Genomic DNA, 25688 nt, shown 5'->3' with positions numbered 1-25688 from the left:
ACTTTGTATTTGTTTATATTATAGAAAGATGTACAATTACACAATATTATAAAATTTTAACATCAAATTTTACTTTGCATTGGTTATATTATAGAAAGATGTACAATTACACAATATTATACAATTTTAATATCAAATTTTACTTTGTATTTGTTTATACTATAGAAAGATATACACTTACACAATATAACATAATTTTAATATCGAATTTTACTTTGCAGGGCATCTTTCTCTTCTCATTTGTGTGGTCACTGGGAGCCAGCACCAACACAGAAGCTAGAGACAAATTTGACCTTCTCTTCAGAGAGCTTTTGGCCGGCGGGCTGTCGGAGGAATCCAGAAATAAATACCACATCATTGAGACCGTTGACCCTCCTATCCGACCCTTCACTCTTCCTTTCCCCAAGGAAGGGTCAGTATTTGATTACAGGTTTATCAAAGAGGTGAGTGTTACACACAGATTTCTCTGTTAGTATTGACTATTGTTACATAGAAGTTATTACATGTTGTCTGTTGCAGAAAATTACATATTTTAATGATATTTTAACATATTTTAATGTATTTGAACATATTTTATATTAACATATTCCATATATTATTATATTAACATATTAATGTTATTATATTAATATATTATTATATTAACATATTCATTATTATATTAACATATATTATATTAACATATTCCATATTATTTTAATGATATTTCTAGTATTTAAAGTGACTTAGGAAGAAACATATTTATTTAATAAATATAGAATCTTTGCTCTACTCTGACAAAAGACAAAAGCTGTTTAGCATAACAAATATTGAGGAGACATTCTTGGCCATTTACTCATTTAGTATTTCAACATTTTCTCTCTAGCTTTTTTTTTAAATTTTATTACCATGAGTGTGATTTCATACTGTAATAGCCATCTTCATCATATTTTAGGTAATTCTGACTTTTCTTAAAAGTTTTAATTTTGTAATTTGTATAGCCTTTCAGTTCATGGTTTGCAAAATAAATCCAGAATCTTACTGACAAATGCTCTGCCTTTGATCAATTTAGGGGACTGGTTCTTGGGAGCATTGGACAGAATCTATCAAGGATGCTCCTCCAATTCCCCGGGATGAAGCCTTTAACCAGATCGTTGTACCAACAGTCAACACAGTACGATACACCGCTCTCATGGAGATGCTGGTCACTCATCAGAAACCGTGTCTCTTTGTAGGACCAACCGGAACAGGCAAATCTGTCTACATCACTGTAAGTTCAGGCAGCTGGTTGGTTAATTAATATATATATTTAACTTGTATAAATACAAGACCAGATTTGCTAAGTTGCTAGTGAAATGATCTGTGTGGCAGCAAAACAGGGAAGAATCAACAGTGAAATTTGCCAGCTCCCCAGTTAACCACAAAAACATATTCAGCCCTGAAATTTATATTGTAAGCAAACTTGTCCTAGATACATCTATGGAAGTATTACAGGTCTAGGATTTACATGTAAGGTTGGTTTTGAACAATAAAGAGAGAATCCTTGAGGTATGAATACAGCATTCCCGGTTTCCTTGGGCTTCAGAAATCACCCTGAAGAAACCTTCATAGGTTGACAATATTGAACGAGAACCTGCCTTGTATGTCCTGCCATTCTGCAACTAATAGAAATAGCAAAAAAAATCCAGATGAAGTTGATGGAAAGAAGTAACATTAAGTATTTTATGTTTAGACTAACCAAATCCAAAGAATGAAGAATTAAAGAGCTAAGCTATCGTTTAGTTTTGGAAGATCCACTTAGTCAATCCTACGGCGTGAAGCATTGGATTAAATTGTTATCAGGTCAAGAAAATGTTTCACAGAAAGTGAGGATCTTAAGGGCAAACCTATCCACTAATAAATTTTCAAGGAGTACAGCACCAGCATTATTTTATGCATACATACATCCTTGGTGTAGGCATGAGCTTTTTCCGTGAATTCGCGGGATATCCGCGATTTGTTTTCTACCTCAACTATTAACCTAACGAACTGTAGCATACGCAAACTGGGGCCTATACCGCAATTTTGCAATGTTCTGTGAATTTTTTTTACCCCAGGCTCATCCTTGTTGGTGTTTGTATCACATGTCAACACTCAGACATACAACGGATAAATTAGAACCATACCACGATGGCATGTTATTGTACTTTGATTCTTGGTTATATCTCTTACAACTAACTATCGTCGCTCTTTTTATTTTTAAATTCCTCGCAGGAATTCTTGCTCGGGAAACTGGACAAAGAAGTCTACAAGCCAATCGTGATTAACTTCTCAGCACAGACGACGGCCAATCAGACGCAAGATATCATCATGTCCAAGCTGGACAAGAGGCGGAAAGGGCTGTTTGGACCTCCGTTTGGCAAAAAGACTGTGAGTATTTGATGGTGTTGGAAAGAAACTTCCCTGTAAAAACGGTTAAAAAAACAAAGATGCAAAGTTATCAATCTTAGTCGCTCTTAAGCTACATTGGTTTCTTCCATTTTGTTTGGAAATATTGATTTTACTTCATAACGTCAGCAGTTATGATTAATATTCCCTGATTGATGATATTAATATCTACTGATTTATTTTCAACTTGAAAGCGATTTGCCCATCTCAGTACAGTGCAAGGTTTATTAACTAGGTTAGACTGTTGTAAAGGATATTGGCTGTCTTGGGGTTTTAAGTGGATTCATGTTTTCTCTGGACACATAAATGTTTGATATAAGATGTGTTCAAATGTAGATGGCAAAGAATTTCTATGGAATAAAATTAATGTCTGCTTTGTCAAGGAGCAGTTGAAGATGCAATTAACTATCCTTTGAATGTGCTCTTTAGTGGGTCAGCAGTTTGCTAACAGTTTTGTTTTATTTTAAGTATCATTCGAAGCAGCTTTCTTAACACCTGCAGTTTTACGATCTGAGGCAGGACTTTAAAAGGGGCAGATATTTTACTGGCAGATTTAATAGTCTGGGATGTCTAATGAGTTTTGAAGTTGTTATGCTTTAAGCATTTCATAAATGTTCATATTTTTCTTCTTTTTGTAGGTTGTATTTGTCGATGATCTGAACATGCCGGCGAGGGAAGTCTACGGTGCCCAGCCACCCATCGAACTCCTGCGCCAGTGGATGGACCATTGGAATTGGTACGACAGGAAGGACTGCTCACCCATGAAACTGGTTGACATTCAGCTGATTGCAGCCATGGGCCCACCAGGTAAACAGGAATACTACAGCTGTAATGCTTCAAGTCACCTTATTGTGGATTCTATCACATCTTACTCCACTCTGATAGGTTAACAGATAGGGTTGGGAAGGGAAGGGGTCATACAAAGGAGGGGACAGTATTAACAGAGAGGGGAGGGGAGGGAAGGGGAGGGGTCACACAAAGGAGGGGAGAGTAATGAGGAGTCCTGCAGTTATAGATGAATAAATGGGAGTTGTCGGGATAGACAAGACTGCTCCTCTGTGAAACCTGTTGATATGCTGCTGATTGCCATCATGGACCCAACAGGTAAACAGGGATAATATTGCTAAAATCTCTCATTACCAGCAGATCTCAAACATACCACACTGTACATGATGTAACTGACAGATATTGCCAATCAGAGACAATCAATCCCCTCCCCTCCCTTGAAAGTATAACCCTTTCTATAAGCTTTCAGCTGTAAGTTTAAGTCTCTATAAGAAGACTCTGCCCCCTCCCTTCCCAAACCCTGCCCTGCATCAACCTGATACATTCATAACAAATCCTCTAATTACTCTGTGTTCATCTCTTACAGGTGGAGGCCGTAACCCTATAACTCCACGATTCCTACGGCATTTCAACACCATTACCATAAATGAGTTTGGTGACGATACCATGGAAACCATCTTCAAGAGTATCATGGCCTGGCACATATCGTCAAGGTAACACACATCTTCGTCCCTCTGGAATCCCTTGTTTCAGTTCTAGGTTCCTCTTGCTCACATGATTACTTCAATCTTTGTAAGTGTTCATGTGAATTGAAACTCAAATTGCATATCTTCTCACAACTGGTAAAAGATTAAAAAAATAAAATGGACCCAATGAAATTTTGGAGTTGGTTCGGTACTTTCTTAGATTTCTTCCCTGCCATTCATATCAACGTCGATGAAATGCAAATCAAATAAAATCTCTCTGTGTCAATTTCCTTTTGCGACAGAGGATTTGGTAAGGAGTTTGAGCCATTGGTGAACCAGATAGTAGCAGGAACTCTGTCCGTCTACAAGGCAACCATGCAGAACTTACTTCCAACTCCAGCCAAGTCTCACTACCTCTTTAATCTGAGGGACTTCTCAAGAGTCATCCAAGGAGTACTCCTGTCAGGGCCAGAGTATTGTGAAACACCAGGAGCAATGAAGAGACAGTGGGTCCATGAGGTGAGCCAGTGGGCCCAAGGAGGGGAGTTAGTGGTCCAAGGGGAGTTAGTGGGCCCAAGGAAGGGAGTAAGTGGGCCCAAGGAGGGGAGTTAGTGGGCCCAAGGAGAGAAATTAGTGGGCCCAAGGAGGGGAGTTAGTGGGCCCAAAGGAGAGGAGTTGGTGGGCCCAAGGAGGGGGAGTTGGTAGGCCCAAGGAGGGGGGTTGGTGGCCCAAGGAGGGGGGTTGGTGGGCCCAAGGAGGGGGGGGGTTGGTGGGCCCAAGGAGGGGAGTTGGTGGGCCCAAGGAGGGGGGTTGGTGGGCCCAAGGAGGGGGGTTGGTGGGCCCAAGGAGGGGGGGTTGGTGGGCCCAAGGAGGGGAGTTGGTGGGCCCAAGGAGGGGAGTTGGTGGGCCCAAGGAGGGGAGTTGGTGGGCCCAAGGAGGGGAGTTGGTGGGCCCAAGGAGGGGAGTTGGTGGGCCCAAGGAGGGGAGTTGGTGGGTTCAAAGGGAGGGGAGTTGGTGGGTTCAAAGGGAGGGGAGTTGGTGACCATCTAAATGTCAATTTTGCAACATGAGAGTGCCTGCTGGTAAAGAAACTCAAATAGATACTAGAAGTAGAGAAGAATATTATGAATTCTGAGGCCAGAGTTCATTGCTACGCTGACTGTTAAAAGAGAATCTTACTTGTACAAGGAAAACGTGTTTACCGTTCTCATTATTCGGTTTATTTCCGTTTCCAGGTCTTCCGAGTTTACTATGATCGTCTCGTCGATGACGAGGACAGAGCCTGGCTGACCACATTTGTGAAGGAAACGGTCGGGAAGGAACTGAAGGAGAACTTCAACCAGCTGTTTGGCCATCTGGACTTTGACCAGACCAGTAACATAACGGAGGACGACCTGCGTAGTCTTGTCTTCTGCGACTTCCAGGATCCTAAAAACGAGAACAAGAATTACGTGGAGGTCGCTGATGTCGAGAAGCTGCGAGGGATCGTGGAGAGCCACCTCGATGAATTCAACAACCTGAGCAAAAAACCCATGAACCTGGTTATGTTTAGGTAAGTACTTAAGTGGATAACATTAGATTATGATCAAATTGTTCTTAGGAACATTGTAGTGGAATAATACTCTTAGTTTGAACTTTGAACTCAGGAAATATTCAACAGAAACACTGATAAGAGATAACTAGAGAAATCTTGCCAGGTATTGCCCCCAGCCTCCCCCCCCCCCAAAGAAACAGCTCTATCGCTCTGTTGGTGAGAGACAGAACTGATTTGTTATTCCCAGAAGTTCCAACCTGGATTTAGCTAAAATTATTGGCACTGTTTGAAAAATAAGGTTGTGTCCCGATCTGGAATTTAAAACTTAAAACATTTGTGGTAGTTGCAGCTGGAATTGCTTAATACCTCCTCGGTTAGTATAATCAGAGTTCTTTTAGTAGTTGCATTCTAAAGTCTCTTTCATCTTCTGTTTCTCTGATAGGTTCGCCATAGAGCACGTTTCCCGTATTTCTCGTATCATCAAGCAGCCGAGAGGTCACGCCCTCCTGGTCGGTGTCGGGGGGAGCGGCCGTCAGTCGCTGACCAGATTAGCGGCTCACATGGCAGATTATGAGCTGTTCCAAGTGGAGATTAGTAAGAGTTACACCATGGTGGAATGGCGGGAAGACCTGAAGACGATTCTACGGAAGTCAACGGAAGGAGAACAGCAAGGGGTGTTCCTCTTTAGTGATACTCAGGTAAAGAATTATATAAAGTAACCAGCATGTTAGGCTAGCAACACTTGTCACAGGGGATGCACCTCAGCCTAACCTAATTTGCATATTTCAGTTTATTTCCCTCATACATTGCTACAGTCTGTCCATAGGTAAAGAAATGAAGGACTGCGGAGGCAATGATGCTGTAATAAGCAGTATTGCATTACACATGAAACATCAAGTACAAAGAAACAAAAGAAACAAAAAAGAAAAGGGAAAAACAAGGAAACACAGGCAAAGAAGAGGCTCACAATCTCACTAGCAGCATCGTGAACATCATATCAATAGTTCTATAGATTATTACGATTTTAATATATTTTATATATTTTATAAAATTTATATATTTTATATAATTTATTTATTTTATATAATTTATTTATTTTATATATTTTATATATTTTGTTTATTTTGTATATTTTATATATTTTACATATTTTACATATTTTACATATATTTTACATATTTTACATATTTTACATATATTTTACATATTTTACATATATTTTACATATTTTACATATTTTACATATATTTTACATATTTTACATATATTATACATATTTTATATAGTTAATATAGTTTATATATATTTTACATATTTTACATATTTCACATATTTTACATATTTTATATATTTTATATATTAATATATATATATTAATATATTCATACATATTTTTGCTTCTGTCTCTGCAGATTAAACAAGAATCGTTCCTTGAAGATATCAATAACTTGCTGAATGCTGGTGAGGTACCAAACCTATACCCTCTAGATGAAAAGCAAGAGATCTGTGAAAAGATGAGAACTTTAGATAGGTAAGAGTTTTGTTACCTGTCATATAAAGGTATTAATGTAAGACCACATTAAGCTAAAGGTAACAAAGAAGTTGTTGGTTTTAAGCCAACATCAGGTCACATGCAGTGCCTTAAGGATGAAACTACTTCTTCTCATTAAGGTGACACATTACTAATATAGGTCAAGATCAAGTTACCTACAATGTTTGTTATGCAGGATTACTGTTACATGTCGCATAAAGATAACACAGCACTCTTGTAAGTCAGTTAGAATGCTGTAAGGTAAGAACACTGCTATGTTTTCAAGGGTACAAGACTACTATAGAGCCTCAGACAGCTGTGGGGGTGGGGTGGAAGAGGGACATGGCCGCAAATTATTTTCACAGCAGTGACTTTCACCACATCGTGGTGCTACCATAGGTGTCAATTTTAGCACCACTGGAGATTGGTCTGTTCCTCCCCCCCCCCCCCCCGCCCCAACTATCCCAATCACAACCTGTACTGGAAGCAACTATCAGGCTGACGATAAAGCTTGGGCTGTAAGGCTACTGCTACTCCTCACGTAAAATGTGTGTGTAACTTATAGTCCCTACATAACCACCTCAAAACTGTTTGGGAAGGTGTAAGCATCAGATGGACCTAAATAAGTGGACATCTCAACCTTTGACATAGCACTGGAAAGACGATGCTGAAAATAATGTCTGGGTCTCTTTAGACCATCCTGCCATGATAATCATCATAACGAACATTAATGTACTTCAGAATATTAACATTTTTCCTCCTCTCCCTTCTCTCCTTCCTCCAGACAAAGAGAGAAGTCCAAACAGACCGACGGTAGTCCTCTAGCCCTCTTCAATATGTTCATAGAGAGAGTCAGAGAACAGGTCCATGTTGTCTTGGCGATGAGCCCCATCGGTGATGCCTTTAGAAACAGACTCAGGAAGTTCCCATCCTTGGTGAACTGTTGCACCATCGATTGGTTCCAGGTACGGCCATCTTAGATAACCACCAAAATTCTGCTTTTTCTTGGAAGTTTTGTAGCAAAGAAAACTGTTTCCTTTTTATTTCCACTCTCGCTATGATATTCATGGTGTATTTATTTTGTGGCAGTGTTTATTTGAGAAAAGGTAACATGACTTCATTCTCTCACACGAGTTGCAGCTATTTTTGGTGGGGGTCCTCTCTCAGAAGCAGCTGTAACAGTATGTCTCAAACTTTGTATCTGAGGACCACAAATTTCTTCTTATGCTGCAGTCTGAAAAGTGTCAGGAAAACAATATTGAGAGAAATGATATGAAATTTAACTATTATAATCAACCTATTATAATACAAAATCAAACAAAGGTAACTTTTGTTTTTGTTTTGACAGACTTGGCCAGAAGATGCCCTGCAGGCCGTCGCATCTCGTTTCCTGGAGGACATCGAGATGGAGGACGAAATCAAGGACGGCTGTATCTCCATGTGCAAGCAATTCCACACCTCCACCAGACAGCTCTCGGAGAAATTCCTCGGTGAGCTTGATCGGCACAACTACGTGACTCCCACATCCTACCTGGAGCTCATCAGCACCTTCAAAACTCTCCTCGAGAAAAAGCGAAAGTAAGTCACCTCATTCTCGTGACGGAATGTTTGGACTACGACGCCTTAAATCGCAGTTTTGTGTCACTGTATTTAATATAATACGATATACCATATTTTTGTCATATCTCAAGTTTGGTAGATATCGAATCATATTTCTGTAATATTATTGAACGATACCGACGGTTGTTTTATCCCTTCTTTTTAATAAAGTATCGTTCACCGCAACAAGAGGCGATATGAGGTGGGTCTGGAGAAACTGGAGTCTGCCGCCTCTCAGGTCTCTTCTATGCAGAAAGAACTGGAAGAACTTCAACCCAAACTTGTAGAGGCTAGCAAAGAAGTGGATGACATTATGGTCATCATTGAGAAAGATTCAGTAGAAGTCGCCAAAACAGAAAAGGTGAGGAGGAGGAGGATGAGGAGGAGGAGGAGGAGGGCGCTATTTGAAATCATATTAAATGTAACAGTCTTGATAGAAGTCTGCCTTGCCCATTTATAAGAACTTGAAAGCTTATGATTTAAATCAGTAGAATATGGGCTAAATTGACTGGTGCCAGAAGTATATACAGGAGAGAGCCCAAAAAGATATTACTTCCCTTATTCTCTCAACTGCTTTATTGGCTGTGACTTAACATCGTCATCATCATCATCATCAATGCCAGGAGTTCTATAAAGTCAATTATGAGAAAACTCCCTCCCCATTCCAACCACCCCTTCACCTACTCTCAGATCTCAACTATGCAACACCCTCCCTCCCCTCCCCCCTATGCTAGTTTCTTACCCAGCTACACTCATTAGTCTCATTTCACACCAGGAAAGGTACTTTTGTAAATATGGAAGAATCAAATGCTTTTAGTTAATTCTTAGCTATCAACAGGTCCCATACCTACTTAAACCCTACAAGCTTCCTATGTTTGATTAAAAGGAGCTTGTCTTAGTAGTGAATTATTGAAGTTGTTGTGCCTTACTAACATGACTGTTTCCTTAGTAGGTGCATTACTATGGTGGATGCTGCACTATTACTATATATTTGTATATTATAAGTTAACCCCACACCAGGAGCAACGCCAGATCGCTCTAAGATTGTCGATTTGTTACTACCGCCAATGTCATCTCTCTGTCAATGTCTGTATTATTCTTTTTACATCTCATCCTTTTAGATTGTGAAAGCGGATGAAGAAGTGGCCAACAAGCAGGCAGAGGCTGCCAAGGCCATCAAGGATGAATGTGATGCCGATCTAGCGGTAGCTTTACCAATCCTAAACTCTGCCCTCTCTGCTCTCAACACCCTAACACCGCAGGTCAGTTTATCAAATTTGAGAAACGCCATTAGAGATTTTTTGTCTTTATCGGTGCCTCTGTTAATGAATTAAACCAGTCTTTGATTCACCTTTGATAATCACCATAAAATGCACAATACAGAGGTGCAACATAAACCATGTGTGTGTGGGTGAAGGGGGGTGGTGGGGGTGGGTGAGAGGTCTGCAGCACTGGGACCCAGAGTCAATTAAGGGCCTGGGCACATATGGCTTTGATTCACCTTTGATAATTACCATAAGATGCACAATATAGAGGTTTAACCTAAACCATGTGTGTGTGGGTGGGGGGGGGGGGTGGGAGAGGTGAGTGAGAGGTCTGCAGCACTGAGACCCAGGGTCAATTAAGGGCCTGGCCACATAGTGGATAGAGAGTAAATATTCTCATTTTCATAATTATACACATACAGAGTAAAGACATGAAAATTGGGAGCCAATATTTGTCTCCTGGGCCCAGCTTAACTCTTGGTGGTTCAAAGCAAACAAAATAATGAAGCTGGTATCAAATAAGGATGAAAGATATTTGATACGAACCTAGATGAAAACTGAAAAGAAAAAAGGAAGGACGTTATAATATGGTTACTATATGATTATTTTGTGTAGCCTACCCATCCCCCACCCTCTTCCCCCCTCACCCCTCCCTTTTTAAAGACAACTGTTCATTCCTAAAAAATGACCAAGATGAAGACTGATGCCACCAAAGCTGCAATCTAAAATACAACTCTATTCTATCTTATTCTGTTTTTTTTTTCAATCTAATTTGAATGACAGGACATTACAGTGGTTAAGAACCTCAAGAGTCCCCCAGCTGCCGTTCGACTCGTAATGGAGGCGGTCTGTATCTTGAAATCATTCAAACCCGATCGTGTGCCGGATCCGTCCGGGGCCGGCAAGAAGATTGAAGACTACTGGCCTCCGTCTAAGCGTATGCTTGGTGATATGAAGTTCCTTCAGTCGTTAATGGACTACGACAAGGTTAGTCAGAAAAGGCCCCCAAAAAATTGTTCTTTATAAAAATTTCCTAGGGGTGAGGTATGATTGTCAATGTCTGAATCAGAAGTAATTTGTCGTGAAAAATGTTATGAACAGAGTTGATTAGCATATTCATCATTTTGAAGGTCGCAGCAAGAGAGGAAAGGTCATGGATTTTGTTTTCTATTCTCTCTCTTATTAGGATAATATTCCACCTAACATCATCAAAGTCATCAGAAGTAAATACATCCCAAATCCCGACTTTGTCCCCGAGAAGATCCGTCAGGCCTCTACCGCTGCAGAGGGTCTCTGCAAATGGGTCCGAGCCATGGAGTCGTACGACCAGTGAGTTAAAACATTTAATATTGCTTCACATATCATACTGTCATTTCCCTGGGTTCTTTTTGGTAGCAAGTTTGCTGTCTTTATTAAAAGAATTGTCTTTATAGACTGTGGATGATATTACTTTAGTCTTGTGGGAATAACTTATTGTTCATTCCACATGTGATGTGGGTTTATGAATTTTGTGTGTCTTATAATATACCAAACATGAACTAGTTGCATGAAACAGTAGAAATATATATATATATATATATTTGGGAAACAAAAGTTTTTGTCATGATAAGTACTTCTGGAGTATAGTTCTCCCAATTCATCCAAGAAAACTGACTCCCTCACCTGTATTCGATTTTCAAAGAGTTGCTAAAGTGGTGGCGCCAAAGAAGAAAGCGCTGGCCGCAGCCGAGGGAGAGCTAGCCGTCGCCATGGGAAGCTTAGAGAAGAAAAGAGCACAGCTGAAAGAAGTTCAGGACAAGCTGAAGAAACTAGAAGATAAACTGGAAGCCAACAAGAAGAAGAAGCTGGACCTGGAAAATCAGGTGGATCTCTGCTCAAAGAAATTAGAAAGAGCGGAGCAATTGATTGGAGGGCTCGGAGGGGAGAAGGACAGGTACGTGGTTGATTCATGACCCTGCCAGGATCAAAATATCAGATATCAGTCGTTTTTGAGATACCAAAATAAAACAGAGACGACATGGGTCTGGCTAGTTACATAAAACAATGCTTAAATCAGGGGCAAGGGGGACTGGGTTTGTTGTCTGCATTGAGGGGAGGGGGCTGGGGGCGGGGCAGAATAGTTATCCCTACTCTGTTGCTGTGTCAAACTGGAAATGTTTTAACTCAGTTTTTATCATGTACAATGGTACAAGGTACATGATAGACTATGGCTGGAAGGTTTCCAAGTTCTTTTAACAATTTTGCTAAATCTAATTTTGCTCAAGTTTCATATTTCACCCAATATTATTTTGTTAGAGTAGTACTTATTAATGCCATAATGTTGAGCACTTTTGCATTCTAGCTCAAATGGGATTGTGTTATAGCTGCATCTAAGCAAAACTTAACATTCTATCAATTAAAACTTCTCTATGACTTTTCTAATTACAATGAATAAGAAAATAATAAAATTCTGATTTTTGTTAGATGGCGAAAATCTGCAGCGGAACTCGGCGAGCTTTATATAAATTTGACCGGGGACGTTTTAATCTCATCTGGACTAGTGGCCTACCTCGGTGCCTTCACCTCATCCTACAGAATGGTAAGTTACACTTTTATTTCGAATAATACAAAATTTTCTTTTTCTTAAGGGATTTTGAATACAATTTTAATAAACAAGCAACTTTGATGTGATCTGCCACAGGAGCCTGTTTATTTACTCTTACAATATATCTTGTTGTACTAGAAAAGTTCACTTCAAATAATTTTAACACAAAAGTTCAGGTCCTTCATCCTGCCTCCTCCCTCTCACCCCTCTCCCCTCACCCCCCCCCATTCCTCCCTTCCAAACCATCTTTCCTCCGTGTTTGCTCCACTTCCTCGTGTCCTAAATTTCCCTCTCATTCTTTAACCACAGGTAAACTTTATTAGTTTTACTCTATAAAAAACTTACATGCCTTGAACTAATATTATCTCTTGAAAATTTGACTTACCTGATATTTCTGTAACAGAGAAGCAGCGACTGAGTAACATTATCAAGGTTTTACAGCAGTGCCTTAGAAAAATTCAAATCCATTATACACGATGAAAACTAGCCAACATGGATCTGAAGTTGTTCATTTGAGTTTGACAAATTAGATTGTTTGTCTAAGAAATATTGAAAAAACGAAAAGAGTTCTGGAAGACAAAGATTTATGTGACACAGAAAATAAGCGTTGTTTCATCGGAGTAATTAACTTGTGAATGAAAGATCGATGTTTCAGAACCAATTTTTTTTGTGATATTAAAGTTGGACAATTGACTCTGCGTTTAAAGTGAGGAGCTGATTAGAACTGTACGATCAGTTTACTTTGGGCGGGAAGTAGTCTGCCTCTGATTGATATGAACGGAGGATGAATAACTAAGGAGGGGGAGAGAGAGAGCAGTGCAGATGGTAGTCAGAGACGGACGAGATGAAGACACAAAGGAACATAAGTGTCAGTGATGGACGAGTATTTATTCATGAGTGAACAGTCAGAGTGGCAACCACGGTGGATATAAAGAATGCCATTAGCTAATGTCAAATTTGTCTTGGTTGGATGACAAAACGAAATAAATATGGGTCGCTGTCAACTTGCATTTTAAGGGGAGGCATGTCTTTCTTTCTTTTTTCGATGGATTTTTGCTTTTTCTTATGTTCTCTGTGTTTCTATAGGATAACTTCAGAATTTTGAATATTTTAGGGCAACTTTTTGTAATGTTTTAATTGGGAATTTGGCTGTTAACTAATGAAGGACAAAGAATGAATATAACTAATAACAGACTGCGTTCACTCAGAGAGGTGATACTGTTTAGTAAATAAATAAATTCAGTGAAAGCAAGAGGTGCCATTAGGGGGTGGGGAGACCCTCTGGTTTGCCCTAAGATACTTTGTGAAAATGTAATGACCTATTTCTTCAGTGAAACTTCCTGCCCTTTCTGGAATGGGCATCGGGGGGGGGGGGGTCGGGGGGTTGGGTTGAGAATAGAGGAACTGGTAGATATTGAAGTTGTCAAACATTGCAAAGACTTACCTCATGCATCTTATGTCAAAGCTTGTTTGTGTAAAAATTTGGTATAAAAAAAATTATGTCTATATATTTGCTATTAATATATCATTTGTTATGTATTTCCTGAACTATCATGGCCAAGTGGTTATATGCTAGATAGATTCCTCTTTGTATAAATACTTTGGTCATTGTTACAGCATGACAGTAGATTAAGACATCAAGCGGTCAGTTGATCATGCGTTAAGGACGGCCATAACCTTGCCTCAATTCGTCTCCCTTTAAGGTCAGATTTCACTCATGCAATCCATATCACCGATGACTGGCAATGACCTCAGGAAAGTTTAAAATTAAGTTGTGCTATGTTATGCTATGTTGTCACTTCAACTCTTTTGACATTTTAATGGATAAAAAGTGAAGGAAATTGTTCTCTTTTTAATTATCCCTCTATGGTACCAAAGTTGTGTTAAAACTGACTTGCTCAGTTTATCTCACCACAAAAACCTTTGAATTATGAAGAAAATGTTGTTTTAAAATTATGAATATCATGCAAAGAGATATAACCTACAACTATTGTTTAGAATTTTGAAAGCTTGTTGTGAAGTTTTGGAACTTTGAGGCCATTCGAGCAGAATCTAGCAATTTTAATGTTATTTAAGGAGTCCTGTTAATTGCAAAACAACCTGTTACAGTTGTTAATATTAGTAAATTTTCTTAGGTTAGTTATCTGTAACTTTCCAAACAGTTCCCATAATGAAGTTCATTTATAAATGATTACGCTAAAAATAAGCATTCCAACTTATTAGAGATGAAATCAACAGGAAGTGATTATTGGTGGAATTCATCTGACCATCCTCTGGCCACAGATAAAAATAACCAACTACTCTATTATTGTTAAAAGGTTTTCTTTTCCAGAAATCTCTCTGTTTATAATTTTTTCAATTATCGTTATTAAAATTACATAAGCATAACTTGTGTGTGGTTCCAGCTGCAGGCCATTAGCCAAAATCTTATCATATTCACATCCTACACAACTAATAAAAACCTAATTAGTCGGGTAGTTTATATGAATTTTTTTTTTAATGGATGTAGCAGACATATTTTGAGAAGTAAGACCTTTAATAAAAACCTCCATGGATTAAAAACAATGTTATATTTAAGATTTGGAAGTTTACAAAATTAAACAGAGTTTATTACGCTCAGGAAATGATGTGAGAATGAGATGTGAGAATACTCAATAATGAAGGGAAATTTTCCAAACAAAGATTACCCTGCTACTTTAGCAGAGCAATTTTGTCTGATAGAAGCTAAGAAACGAAACATATTAGCAGTGTGCTCTAATGGATTTAAGCGGCCTTGGATTTGGTTGTATTTACAAGCACTATAATAAATGTCATCTGTCTACACTAATAAGCAAAACTATGAACAGATTTAATGGTTCGGTATATGGTACTGTAAACTCAACGAACTAAAGGATCGTTAAAATTAAATTTTCCATCGGTGCAATGCAGTAATTTACTAGTAGCTGGACAGTATTAAATACTATAAAATTTAGCAAATGAGACATCAAATTTGTATTAAACTTTAAATGTAGAAAAAAAATTATTTGGTGAAAATATTTGGAGTTTTGGTAATTTTACGTTTGATTAACTAAGACCTTGAGCAATGCTTCCCAGAACGTTTGGAAACACTTTGATTAAATTGTCGACCAGACTAAAAGTGACTGCTTTAAAAAAGTCATGCCATGGAATGAGTAGACTTGGGTCTATCTTCGTTTGCAATTATAAGCCACGGTTTTGTTGTATCTACAAATGACCTATTCGTAAGCCATTTATCTTGTATCTCTCTTTACACAAGTTGGTTTGTTACATGTACTACTGTATTAACTGTACCTTGACTTATCCGTTGATAGACCCTTCTCTGTAAATACAATTAGTATCAACAGTTGTTTTGACTCTCATACAACCTCCAAGCTGATCAGATAACAGACTCCCTCTTACAATACCAGCATCCAGCGTAAACAAAAACCAACCGAGTCATCGATTTCTCAATCAGTCGCGATTGGTCAACGACAGAAAATTCAGTTGTCTTCGTACCTTAGCATTTTTAGCTAATATTGTTGTTTCCTCACTGCCTCAGGTTTTCCCAAATTCGATGTAGCTTTGAACTGATTGCTTTAATCAATATCCTCGTAATATCAGTGGTAAATTTCGGCTCGGAACGAGAAGCGTCGCAAATGACAAAACAGTCGTTTAGACTTTATTTTTCTCTTCCTCGGAGATGGAGCACACTTTGAACTTTCTTAAGTGGAGGAAAGAAATCTTTGTGATTCAATATCATTGATTATTTCTGGTAATTCAATGTATTGTTTATAGCGTTATCAGATATATTGTGTTTCTATTTATGTCAACATTCTTGTTAATGAAGACACAGGACTTTGGACAAGTGGAAGTTATTTTGGAAGTAGTATGCTCACACTCAGAAGGGAGAAAGGATTTACAGGGCAGTCAAGTTTTCATGAATTTTGATTTATAATTGTCTTTCGGATCTTGACACCAAAGCAATACAAGTTGTATGTCGCTCTTGAGGAATTATTCATCTGACATAAGAACTTATTACAACTGTAATTGAGTTTATATTGGTGATGTTAAAGTGTTTTAGAAGATCTCATTCTGTATTAAATCATACAGATCAACACACACAGATATATGAATAGAGCTCCTGAGATGGATCTGCAACTTGTTTTATAGATGATATTAATAACTTCATCTTTCATCTCTTGCCTCTTCTCTCTGTCTCTCTCTGTGGTCATTTAGTAATGGAGAAGTAGATCAACCTTCACTTTCTTTACAACCTTTCAGCTTTTTGCTATATGGAAATATTTCTGAGATGCATCTACAAGAAATAACTACTGCATGGCTGGTGTATATTGGCTGACATAGCTGTAACTGAAATGAAATCAATAAATAGAATATTTAGTTAGTTATAATTGAGGAAGCCTGTCCAAATGGTGCCTTAACATGTGTTCGATTTATCTTTTCATTCTCTGTTCCCTCTGAGAAAGATTAGAGCAAGGGATCTGAGTGCTTTTAGTTTGGATAATATCAGACAACATGAAACATAGTTTTGGGATGTTGTGAGATGCACCTACATTGCCCTTTATCAATCTCTATCGATGGATTGTTTTCATCGAGATGATGGAACTGGTATACCTAAATCAACCAGAGAGTGACTGTAGTATTCCTGACTGGAACATGTGATTGTCTTAAGATTAGCATTGTTTTATGGAAATACTTTTCTTTCTTTCTTCATTTTTGGATTATCTGCTAAAATGGCTAATTTGAATGGCTGGGTGATTGTGGAAATGATATACTTGGGTGTTTTGTGTGTTGTTGGCACCTTAGGAAACCTACTGGTCATCTTAGCAGTATTGACCACACCATCCTTGAGACAGAGGCCGAACTTTTTCATTGTGGTCTTAGCGATCTGCGATCTGGTCACGTCTGCTGTATCGATTCCGTTCTATATTTTGACGTTGGGATACGGGGACTGGCCTTTCCACGACTCTTGGTGTGTGTTCCTAGCATACGTGACGCTGTGGTCCCTGGGATGGTCCGTCACGACGCTCGCTCTAATAGCAGGGAATAGATACCTGAGTATAACACGGCCAAAGTATCGCTACAACAAACTCTGTAACAATCTGAGTCTTGCCATATCGTCCTCTGGACAATTGATGCTAGGTATGGTCATGATAATGCTTCCTCCGTTTCTTGGAGTCGGATCCCTGGGGTTCAACCCGGTCCTAGGACATTGCTCCTACGTCTATGACAATTTCACGGATTGGATCTACGTTCTGGTCCTGTTCTTGAGTGGGGTCATCTCCACAGCTTTGGTCCTACCTTGCTATTACGCTATGACCTTCTACATAGTGAGGAGAAGCCGTTTAAATATCAGTAACAGTCGACAGAGGTCGCTCTCCTCGTCGAATCTAAACCAGGGAGCGCCGAGGGACAGGACGAGGTTCGCGATCAGTCGAGACGAGATCCGATTGACCAAGAAACTGGTCTTACTCTTTGTGGTCTTTCTCTTCTGTTGGCTGCCCTACTCCATCGTGGTCTTCTTGGACAGCGATCTGTCTGTGTCCATCCCGGCGCAGCGAATAACCAATCTACTCCTGTGGAGTAACTCAGGAATTAATCCATTCCTCTACGCGTGGATGATGCAACGGTTCCGATTGGCATATAAACGACTGTTGAGATGTAGAGGTTTTAAAAGATGTAGACAGGTCTCGGGGAATGAGGGCAGTATTCTAAATAGAAGTGAGCAAAGGAGTACTCCTGAAACGTTGAATCAACGATCCATTTGGATTTAGGCTCGGAGAAGCGATTGTTGGCTTGAAAATCGTAAACTCTTGCACTTTATTACATCCTTAAAAAGAAAGTATTTTCATTTTTCAGCAGAAATTTATATCATGAACAGAATAAAATATTGTAAATAAAAGGTCATTAAATTGTGTCAGCACAAGAATCTAACGTTTCGTATTAGCTTTATGTATTTGTAAGATATTGAAATTGCAAAAACCCACCTCTTTATCACAAAGTGCAGTATTAAGTACATGCGTACTACCAGTTAAGTCAATTATATAATTTTTCAAAGAATTTTAGAATCTTTGTAAAAAAAAATTACTGAAGACATCCTGTAAATGTAATTTCTTTAGAAGGAGACATAAACACATCCCTCTTCTTTAGTCTGTATATAACAGAGGCTTGATCAGTAAGACTTACTTAATCAATCCTCCAGCTTTTATTATTGGAATTTTAGTTTTGATTGAAACATTTAACTTATTAAACCTGCAATTGAGATCATTTTAATTCTACTAGTTTCTTGTCATCAATCTTGTAGATAAATAAAGATCTAAATATTGAAAGGGAAGAAAATATTGAGATCTATTTAAGCTGAACTCTTTTATTTAACAAATTTTGATGGAAGTTGATGAATTTTGAGAAGAAATCATAGTCCAAATCTGAAAGAAAATGAAAATTCCAGCAGTATAGATAACTCATTAAGATTATATATGATGGAGTACCTCTCACAATGTTAAGTAGAACCACTCGTAAATTGCCCTGAATATGTAATTCATTAGCCTAACATTAACTCTTCACCCAGCATGTGCAAACAAACATTTCGGAATAGCTTAATTAAAACATCAAATTGATCAATGTTGGTTCAGTTGGTCTGTCCTCAATATATTAATTGTATATTTGTGTAAAATACTAAAGTACTTGTTTGGAATTTCAAAATTTGATTCTGAAATTTGATTCTGAATGTGTCTGTTACATTCATTAAATAAGCTCTAGTACATGTAGCAACTAACCTTGTATGTCTTTCATTTTTTAATCAAAAGGTCATTTATTTTTATTTCATTAGAAATATGAGTAAAAAAAGAAAATACCATTTGTATTTTATGGACAATCTGAAAACTAACATTGGGAAATCTCATTTCCATTTTTTTTTTTAATTTGCAAAAAGGTCTGTTATTGGATACAGAGTCTGTTTTGATATTATACAAAGCATTAAAGAATATGTTTCTTGACCAAACAGCTTGTGTACTGATTCAAGCCCCGTAGCTCAGCTTAAAGTAGTTTGAATAATTTCAGTAATTTATCTGCAAAATGCTATGTAAGATCGGCAAAATGTTACATGTAAGATCCATGAGCAAAATGCTATATAAGATCGGCAAAATGCTATGTTAGATGGGCAAAATGCTATGTAAGATGGGCAAAATTGCTATGTAAGATGGGCAAAATGCTATGTAAGATGTGCAAAATGCTATGTAAGATGGGCAAAATTGCTATTTAAGATGAGCATAATGCTATGTAAGATGGGCAAAATGCTAGTAAGATGGGCAAAATGCTATGTAAGATGTGCAAAATGCTATGTAAGATGTGCAAAATGCTATGTAAGATGTGCAAAATGCTATGTAAGATGGGCAAAATGCTAGTAAGATGTGCAAAATGCTATGTAAGATGCGCAAAATGCTATGTAAGATGGGCAAAATTGCTATGTAAGATGGGCAAAATGCTATGTAAGATGTGCAAAATGCTATGTAAGATGGGCAAAATGCTATGTAAGATGGGCAAAATGCTATGTAAGATGGGCAAAATTGCTGTTTAAGATGAGCATAATGCTATGTAAGATGGGCAAAATGCTATATAAGATGTGCAAAATGCTATGTAAGATGTGCAAAATGCTATGTAAGATGAGCAAAATTGCTATGTAAGATGGGCAAAATGCTATGTAAGATGGGCAAAATGCTATGTAAGATGGGCAAAATGCTATGTAAGATGGGCAAAATGCTATGTAAGGATGGGCAAAATTGCTATTTAAGATGAGCATAATGCTATGTAAGATGGGCAAAATGCTAGTAAGATGGGCAAAATGCTATGTAAGATGTGCAAAATGCTATGTAAGATGTGCAAAATGCTATGTAAGATGTGCAAAATGCTATGTAAGATGTGCAAAATGCTATGTAAGATGAGCAGAATGCTATGTAAGATGGGCAAAATGCTAAAAATATAAGATGGGCAAAATTGCTATTTAAGATGAGCATAATGCTATGTAAGATGTGCAAAATGCTATGTAAGATGTGCAAAATGCTATGTAAGATGAGCAGAATGCTACATAAGATGAGCAAAATGCTAAAAATATAAGATGGGCAAAATTGCTATTTAAGATGAGCATAATGCTATGTAAGATGTGCAAAATGCTATGTAAGATGAGCAGAATGCTATGTAAGATGAGCAGAATGCTAATTAAGATGAGCAAAATGCTAAAAATGTAAGATGGGCAAAATTGCTACACAAGTACAAAGATAAATAGCAATTTTACTACACAGTTACCATAGAATTTTACAAAGGAACATGCACAGCCTACAAAGCTGCCATACAACATTTGAGTACTGAATTATTCCCTTTGCAGGTGTGTAGGCACCCTGCAGCTCCCGTGTGCTTATGAGATCTATATTATTGTGTCCCTCCTTCTCTCTTCCTTCCCTTCCCCCCCCCCCCCTTCACTCCTATTTCCAACTTTCTAACTGAAAAAGTGTTTGCACACATGATTAGATATTACTTATTGATTCCTCAAAAGGCAATGGATTGAACGGCTCACATGCCTCATTGCACAAGTCTGGTATGGAATTTGGTTAAGCTTGAACACCTTACCAGCCTTAAACCCAGGCACATTTCTCAAACCAATGTATTTCTTGCCCTCATTAAACAATTAATTGGAGGTCTTCCCCTGCCATTTATAAATATGCATTAAAGATATAAGTATATTGTACATCGGTATGTAAACTTATCTCATGTTTCTCATTAAAATGCTGGAACCTATATTGCTGTTTAATGTTTGTTTGTGTTTTTGATATTAATTTTCTTATTAGTGGCTCGTGACCGTTGTGTCATGTTATGCCAACAGATGAAATCCACTCAATAACATTCAGTGATAAATTCCTTCCCGAAAGTTCAATTTATGTATATACTGTAACTATACCCGCCTCTTGATAAAAGCTATCTTCAATCTTATTTGGCTGAGTTTACATGGCAATATTTACTTCAAGTCTTAGCACACTGCTAATGAGTTTACCTGTGTTTAATAATTATACAACTCGCTAATTCTGTAACCTTTAAGCCCTAATGACGTTTCAAACCGATCCCCATCACCGGTATGCCTAGCAACCGGTAGTAGGCTCAGAAAGAGGTGCTTAAGCTAAGTAAATAAAATCATACATCATCGGGAGAACTGGAAACAGATGTTCCGTTACCTTGACAAAACAAGTCTCTCTTTCATTTAGAAACTAAGATAAATTGTGTTTATCTGGTCAGGTTTTTGGTCGATCCGATTACATATAGAACTAGCCATTTCCTCATGCTATTTATATTCTGTGGTATATAATCTTTTTCTGGGGGGGGGAGAGCTACTGTATTTATGATAATTTTGTTGTGAAATTTATCAAACTTGACCTCTGTTTGCACTTATAGGATCAATTTGGTAAATTATGTAGGATTATGTCAAGTTTAGGAAATAAGTTTAAAAAAATGTCATTGATGGCGAAAATATTTAATAATAATAATAAACAGTTCTTATATAGCGCAACTTACAATAAAGTCTCGCCGCGCTGGATAAGCAGCAGATTTAACATACTTTATTATATACCAGTTAGCTGATGAAAACTTGACAAAAAAATGATGCTTGTCAAAGGAAACTGACTTAATTTTTGCAAATAAATCCTGGCTGTAGTGTTTAGAGCAAGTTCATGCTGTGTGAACTCAATTTCGGTAGATCACGGAAGGCATATATATGTCGTACTGTCACCATTTGAAAAAAGCATTTACACAAGGCCCAGAGTCTGTTACTTAAAAAATAGTACACCACTCCTTACATTTTATGATTATGTTTTTGCTGCTGATCTGAAAAATGCTGAATATATATATTCATGAATAAATTTAATGAAATTTAAATAATATAGTATAAAATTAATTAAAGTTATATTAAAATGATAAAGGCACACTATATAAGGCTAAGAGGGTTGATCACAAAAACGTTCAACAAATTTGGGCTCAAACGTTGTCACCACCAGGTATTACATAAAATTATTTTAAAGCCGGCTGTTCACTGCCAAAACGAAATAAGACTGAGATGCCTTATAAATCTTGGAAACCACAAACGTTAATTGTTGTTGTAGTCTTGTAGATTAAATTTCACTACTGGTCATCTGTTGTATGTATTTTTTATTTTATTTTCCAAATACTATTGTGATCTTCCTTTTCTGTTTTACAGGAACAGATTAAAGAATGGGTGAATGAGGTCAGTGCTAAAGGTCTTCCTTCCTCGGCGGAATTTTCTCTCATTAACACCCTGGGTGATCAAGTACAGATCCGACAATGGAACATTGCCGGCCTTCCTACCGATAGCTTCTCCATCGAGAATGGAATCATCATCAGGTAAACGACACCTATACATTAACTTAGGCGACTTAATTTATTCAAATAAAAATATTAATTTAACTAAATCGACTTAATTTATTCAAATAACAATATTAATTTACTCGACTCAATTTATTCAAATAACAATTGATATTAATTTAAACTAACTCGACTCAATTTATTCAAATAACAATATTAATTTAAACTAACTCGACTCAATTAATGTAAATAACAATATTAATTTATTGCTCTGCTTGTTTTGATAAATGAAACAAATGGTTGATTTTATATAATCTGGCTTTTTGGGAAAAAAGATGTTTTGAGAAAAACAGACTTAATACAGTTTACTGTCAATAAGCGCGAGACGATTTGAAATTTTTTTTTCATAACTTACCGTTTTGATGATGGCCCTTGATGTTCAATTCCTAAGTTACTGATAAAATAACAAATGACAGTTTAAATATAATGGCAAAAGTGAAATTCACCCGGCCTGTGACCAAATTTACACCTATCTTGGGTTTTTCAATGCGTAATACTGCTAAACTGTATTTGGGAAAATGTCCCTGAGCTCGGCAGAATGGGTCACAGTTAGTCTCGTTAATATCAATGTTTTAGTCACATGATATCTTATCTTTTGTGATCGGAATGGATTAATTACTTTACAGCTAATTAGCATGTTCAACAATAGACTATCGATTTCTTCTCATTAGATGTTCGATAAAGTAAACATTTTGGTTATTTACAATTAGCAAGTTTTAACTGATTAATTGAATGAAGTAAGTTTGTGTTTTGTAGATTAATTGTACGATATTATCCTTTTTTGTCGCAAATTTTGCAAAACTTTGAAGTGGATGCCTTTTTCATGAATCCTGGTGCAGCTTTTAGTAAGCTTATCCTGATCCCATGCATTCAATCATACCTTGTGTGATCAGACCAGAGATAATCCTATCTTAATCTTTCCTTTTGATCTGACAGTAATGCTAGAAGATGGCCGTTGATGATTGATCCACAAGGTCAGGCCAACAAGTGGATCAAGAACATGGAAAAGGCCAACAACCTCCATATCATCAAATTAACTGACGCAGACTTTGTCCGGACTCTGGAGAACTGCATCCAGTTTGGGACGCCCGTGAGTAAAACATCTTTATCAAACTTAATATTTACCACTGTAATTGTATGGTACTTTATTAACCACTGTAACTGTATGGTACTTTATTAACCACTGTACCTGTATGGTATGTAGTTATGTGTTAAATTGGCCACTTGTCCTGGTTGGTTTTGGTGCAGTGTAAAATTGCTGATTTATTAGGAATTGTTTCTTCATTCTTTTCTTTGTTTCAATTTTGAATGGAAGGGAAGGGAGGGGAAGCAATGTCAGACATTGTAAGTTATTATAAGTTATTTCCATATTTGGTGTTATGTTTGCACTGAGTGGATTTAATTGGATAAGAGCATGGATATCAATGCCAAAATTTGTAAGGATTTTTTTTTATCACAGAAAGACAACCATTTAGAATTTGTCCGTGATATTTCAAAAGCAATTAAAAATCTTCTTGTAAGTATTGTTCTCGTTCATTAACTCACTCCAATGTTTATTCTAATTTGTTTACATTGATACTATGTCTACATTTAACATAATTTTATATGTTACACTGTATCAGTCCTCCAAATGTATTTTTTTTTTTGGAAATGATACAAAGGGTTGTCAGTCTTATAAGCATGGTTTTTATCCTTCAATAATACTTCATTAAAACTTCATTCTTGGATATTAATATGGCTCAAACACTGGTCTCTCTAAGCTGCACAATTGAGGATTCATCTCCTTGGCAACAGTAAACATATACTGCAAACACAATGCTCAATTCTTCATGTTTTTTTCTTATTCAGCCTTCTTTCTACAAACCATCTTTTTTTTATTATGTATAGTGTCTTTCAAAGATCTGTTGATTTAAATAAATGAAATATTGATTGCAGCCGAGCTTCCTTTGTATTCTCAGCCTTTCTGTTAGTCATTATGAATTGATTCATAAATCTGTGATTTTACTTAATAAAATTTCTTGTGTAAAGGATATAAAACTTGCACAAATTTGTTCATCAGCTGACATGTAAATATACTGTTCATAGAATCTGGCATTAACGACAAAATATACATGGTTAATACTGTCATTGAGTGGTTAGTTCTACAATTTCAATAATTTCAATAATCACTCCACATGACCCTGGCAATACAGTAGCCATTCTTTGTCCTTTGCGTTTCTTCAATGTCATTAAAAGAAAGAAAAACCTGGATTTATAATAACTTCTGCCACAAAGTGCTTAGAATAATCGCCAACTGACTACAGCATTGCGGTTCAAGATAAAACACATTATTTGTTCATACAAGTAGTATCCAATTCTTAGTGGATGGTCGGTAGCACTGTAGAGTTAATATAATCGGTTGATTTAACAGAATTAGTTGCTGTGTTTCTACGCCTGAAAATGAAAACCAAGGGTAACTTTATGAAATGTGTTTATCTTTCCGATAAAATCTAAATAAATCTCATTTTTACTTCAAGTCAATCGAGCAAATAATCATGGTAAAAGTATGAAACATTTGTGAGAAATGTTAAGAATTTCTGAACCATCAAATGGTATTTTCATTTTTATTAAGTCTGCTTCCTAGACAAAGAAAGCAAAGAGACTCCTTGAGGTCAAAGTATATATTTAAAATGAATTGTTGCCATAAACATGATATCCCATTCAATGACAAAGTTTTGCAAAGTGTAAGCAGAATTCCGAATAATAACTTAAATTTTTTATTAACTTTAGTCAAATATCTATTTTTCATTTCTTGGAATAATAACTTTAAAGGTTTTGTATTGACTTTAATCAAATATGTATTTTTCATTTCTTGCATGGA

The 25688-nt window shown here is 37.1% G+C and overlaps 2 protein-coding genes across 3 annotated transcripts in view; both read left to right on the top strand.

Annotated features, from left to right (window-relative positions):
• LOC139964548 (dynein axonemal heavy chain 7-like) overlaps positions 1–25688 on the top strand; it is a 77694-nt gene that overhangs the window by 27713 nt on the left and 24293 nt on the right. For both annotated transcript variants that reach the window (XM_071966196.1, XM_071966197.1), the window contains 19 exons: positions 222–443; positions 1052–1249; positions 2233–2388; positions 3045–3213; positions 3779–3905; positions 4181–4397; positions 5114–5430; positions 5855–6110; positions 6825–6943; positions 7728–7908; positions 8292–8521; positions 8714–8903; positions 9664–9804; positions 10591–10794; positions 10994–11136; positions 11489–11740; positions 12271–12385; positions 22644–22807; positions 23765–23918. In XM_071966196.1, coding sequence (XP_071822297.1) covers positions 222–443; positions 1052–1249; positions 2233–2388; positions 3045–3213; positions 3779–3905; positions 4181–4397; positions 5114–5430; positions 5855–6110; positions 6825–6943; positions 7728–7908; positions 8292–8521; positions 8714–8903; positions 9664–9804; positions 10591–10794; positions 10994–11136; positions 11489–11740; positions 12271–12385; positions 22644–22807; positions 23765–23918 — 3555 coding nt within the window. The remainder of the gene's footprint in view (positions 1–221; positions 444–1051; positions 1250–2232; positions 2389–3044; positions 3214–3778; positions 3906–4180; positions 4398–5113; positions 5431–5854; positions 6111–6824; positions 6944–7727; positions 7909–8291; positions 8522–8713; positions 8904–9663; positions 9805–10590; positions 10795–10993; positions 11137–11488; positions 11741–12270; positions 12386–22643; positions 22808–23764; positions 23919–25688) is intronic.
• On the top strand, positions 15543–20513 carry LOC139964549 (5-hydroxytryptamine receptor 4-like). The gene has a single exon (XM_071966198.1). It carries the CDS (start codon positions 17140–17142, stop codon positions 18178–18180), a length of 1041 nt encoding a protein of 346 aa, XP_071822299.1. The 5' UTR covers positions 15543–17139; the 3' UTR covers positions 18181–20513.

The sequence above is a fragment of the Apostichopus japonicus genome, chromosome 23 (genome assembly GCF_037975245.1).
Source record: "Apostichopus japonicus isolate 1M-3 chromosome 23, ASM3797524v1, whole genome shotgun sequence".
NCBI classification, from domain to species: Eukaryota; Metazoa; Echinodermata; class Holothuroidea; order Aspidochirotida; family Stichopodidae; genus Apostichopus; species Apostichopus japonicus.
This window is presented reverse-complemented; position numbering and strand designations above follow the sequence as displayed.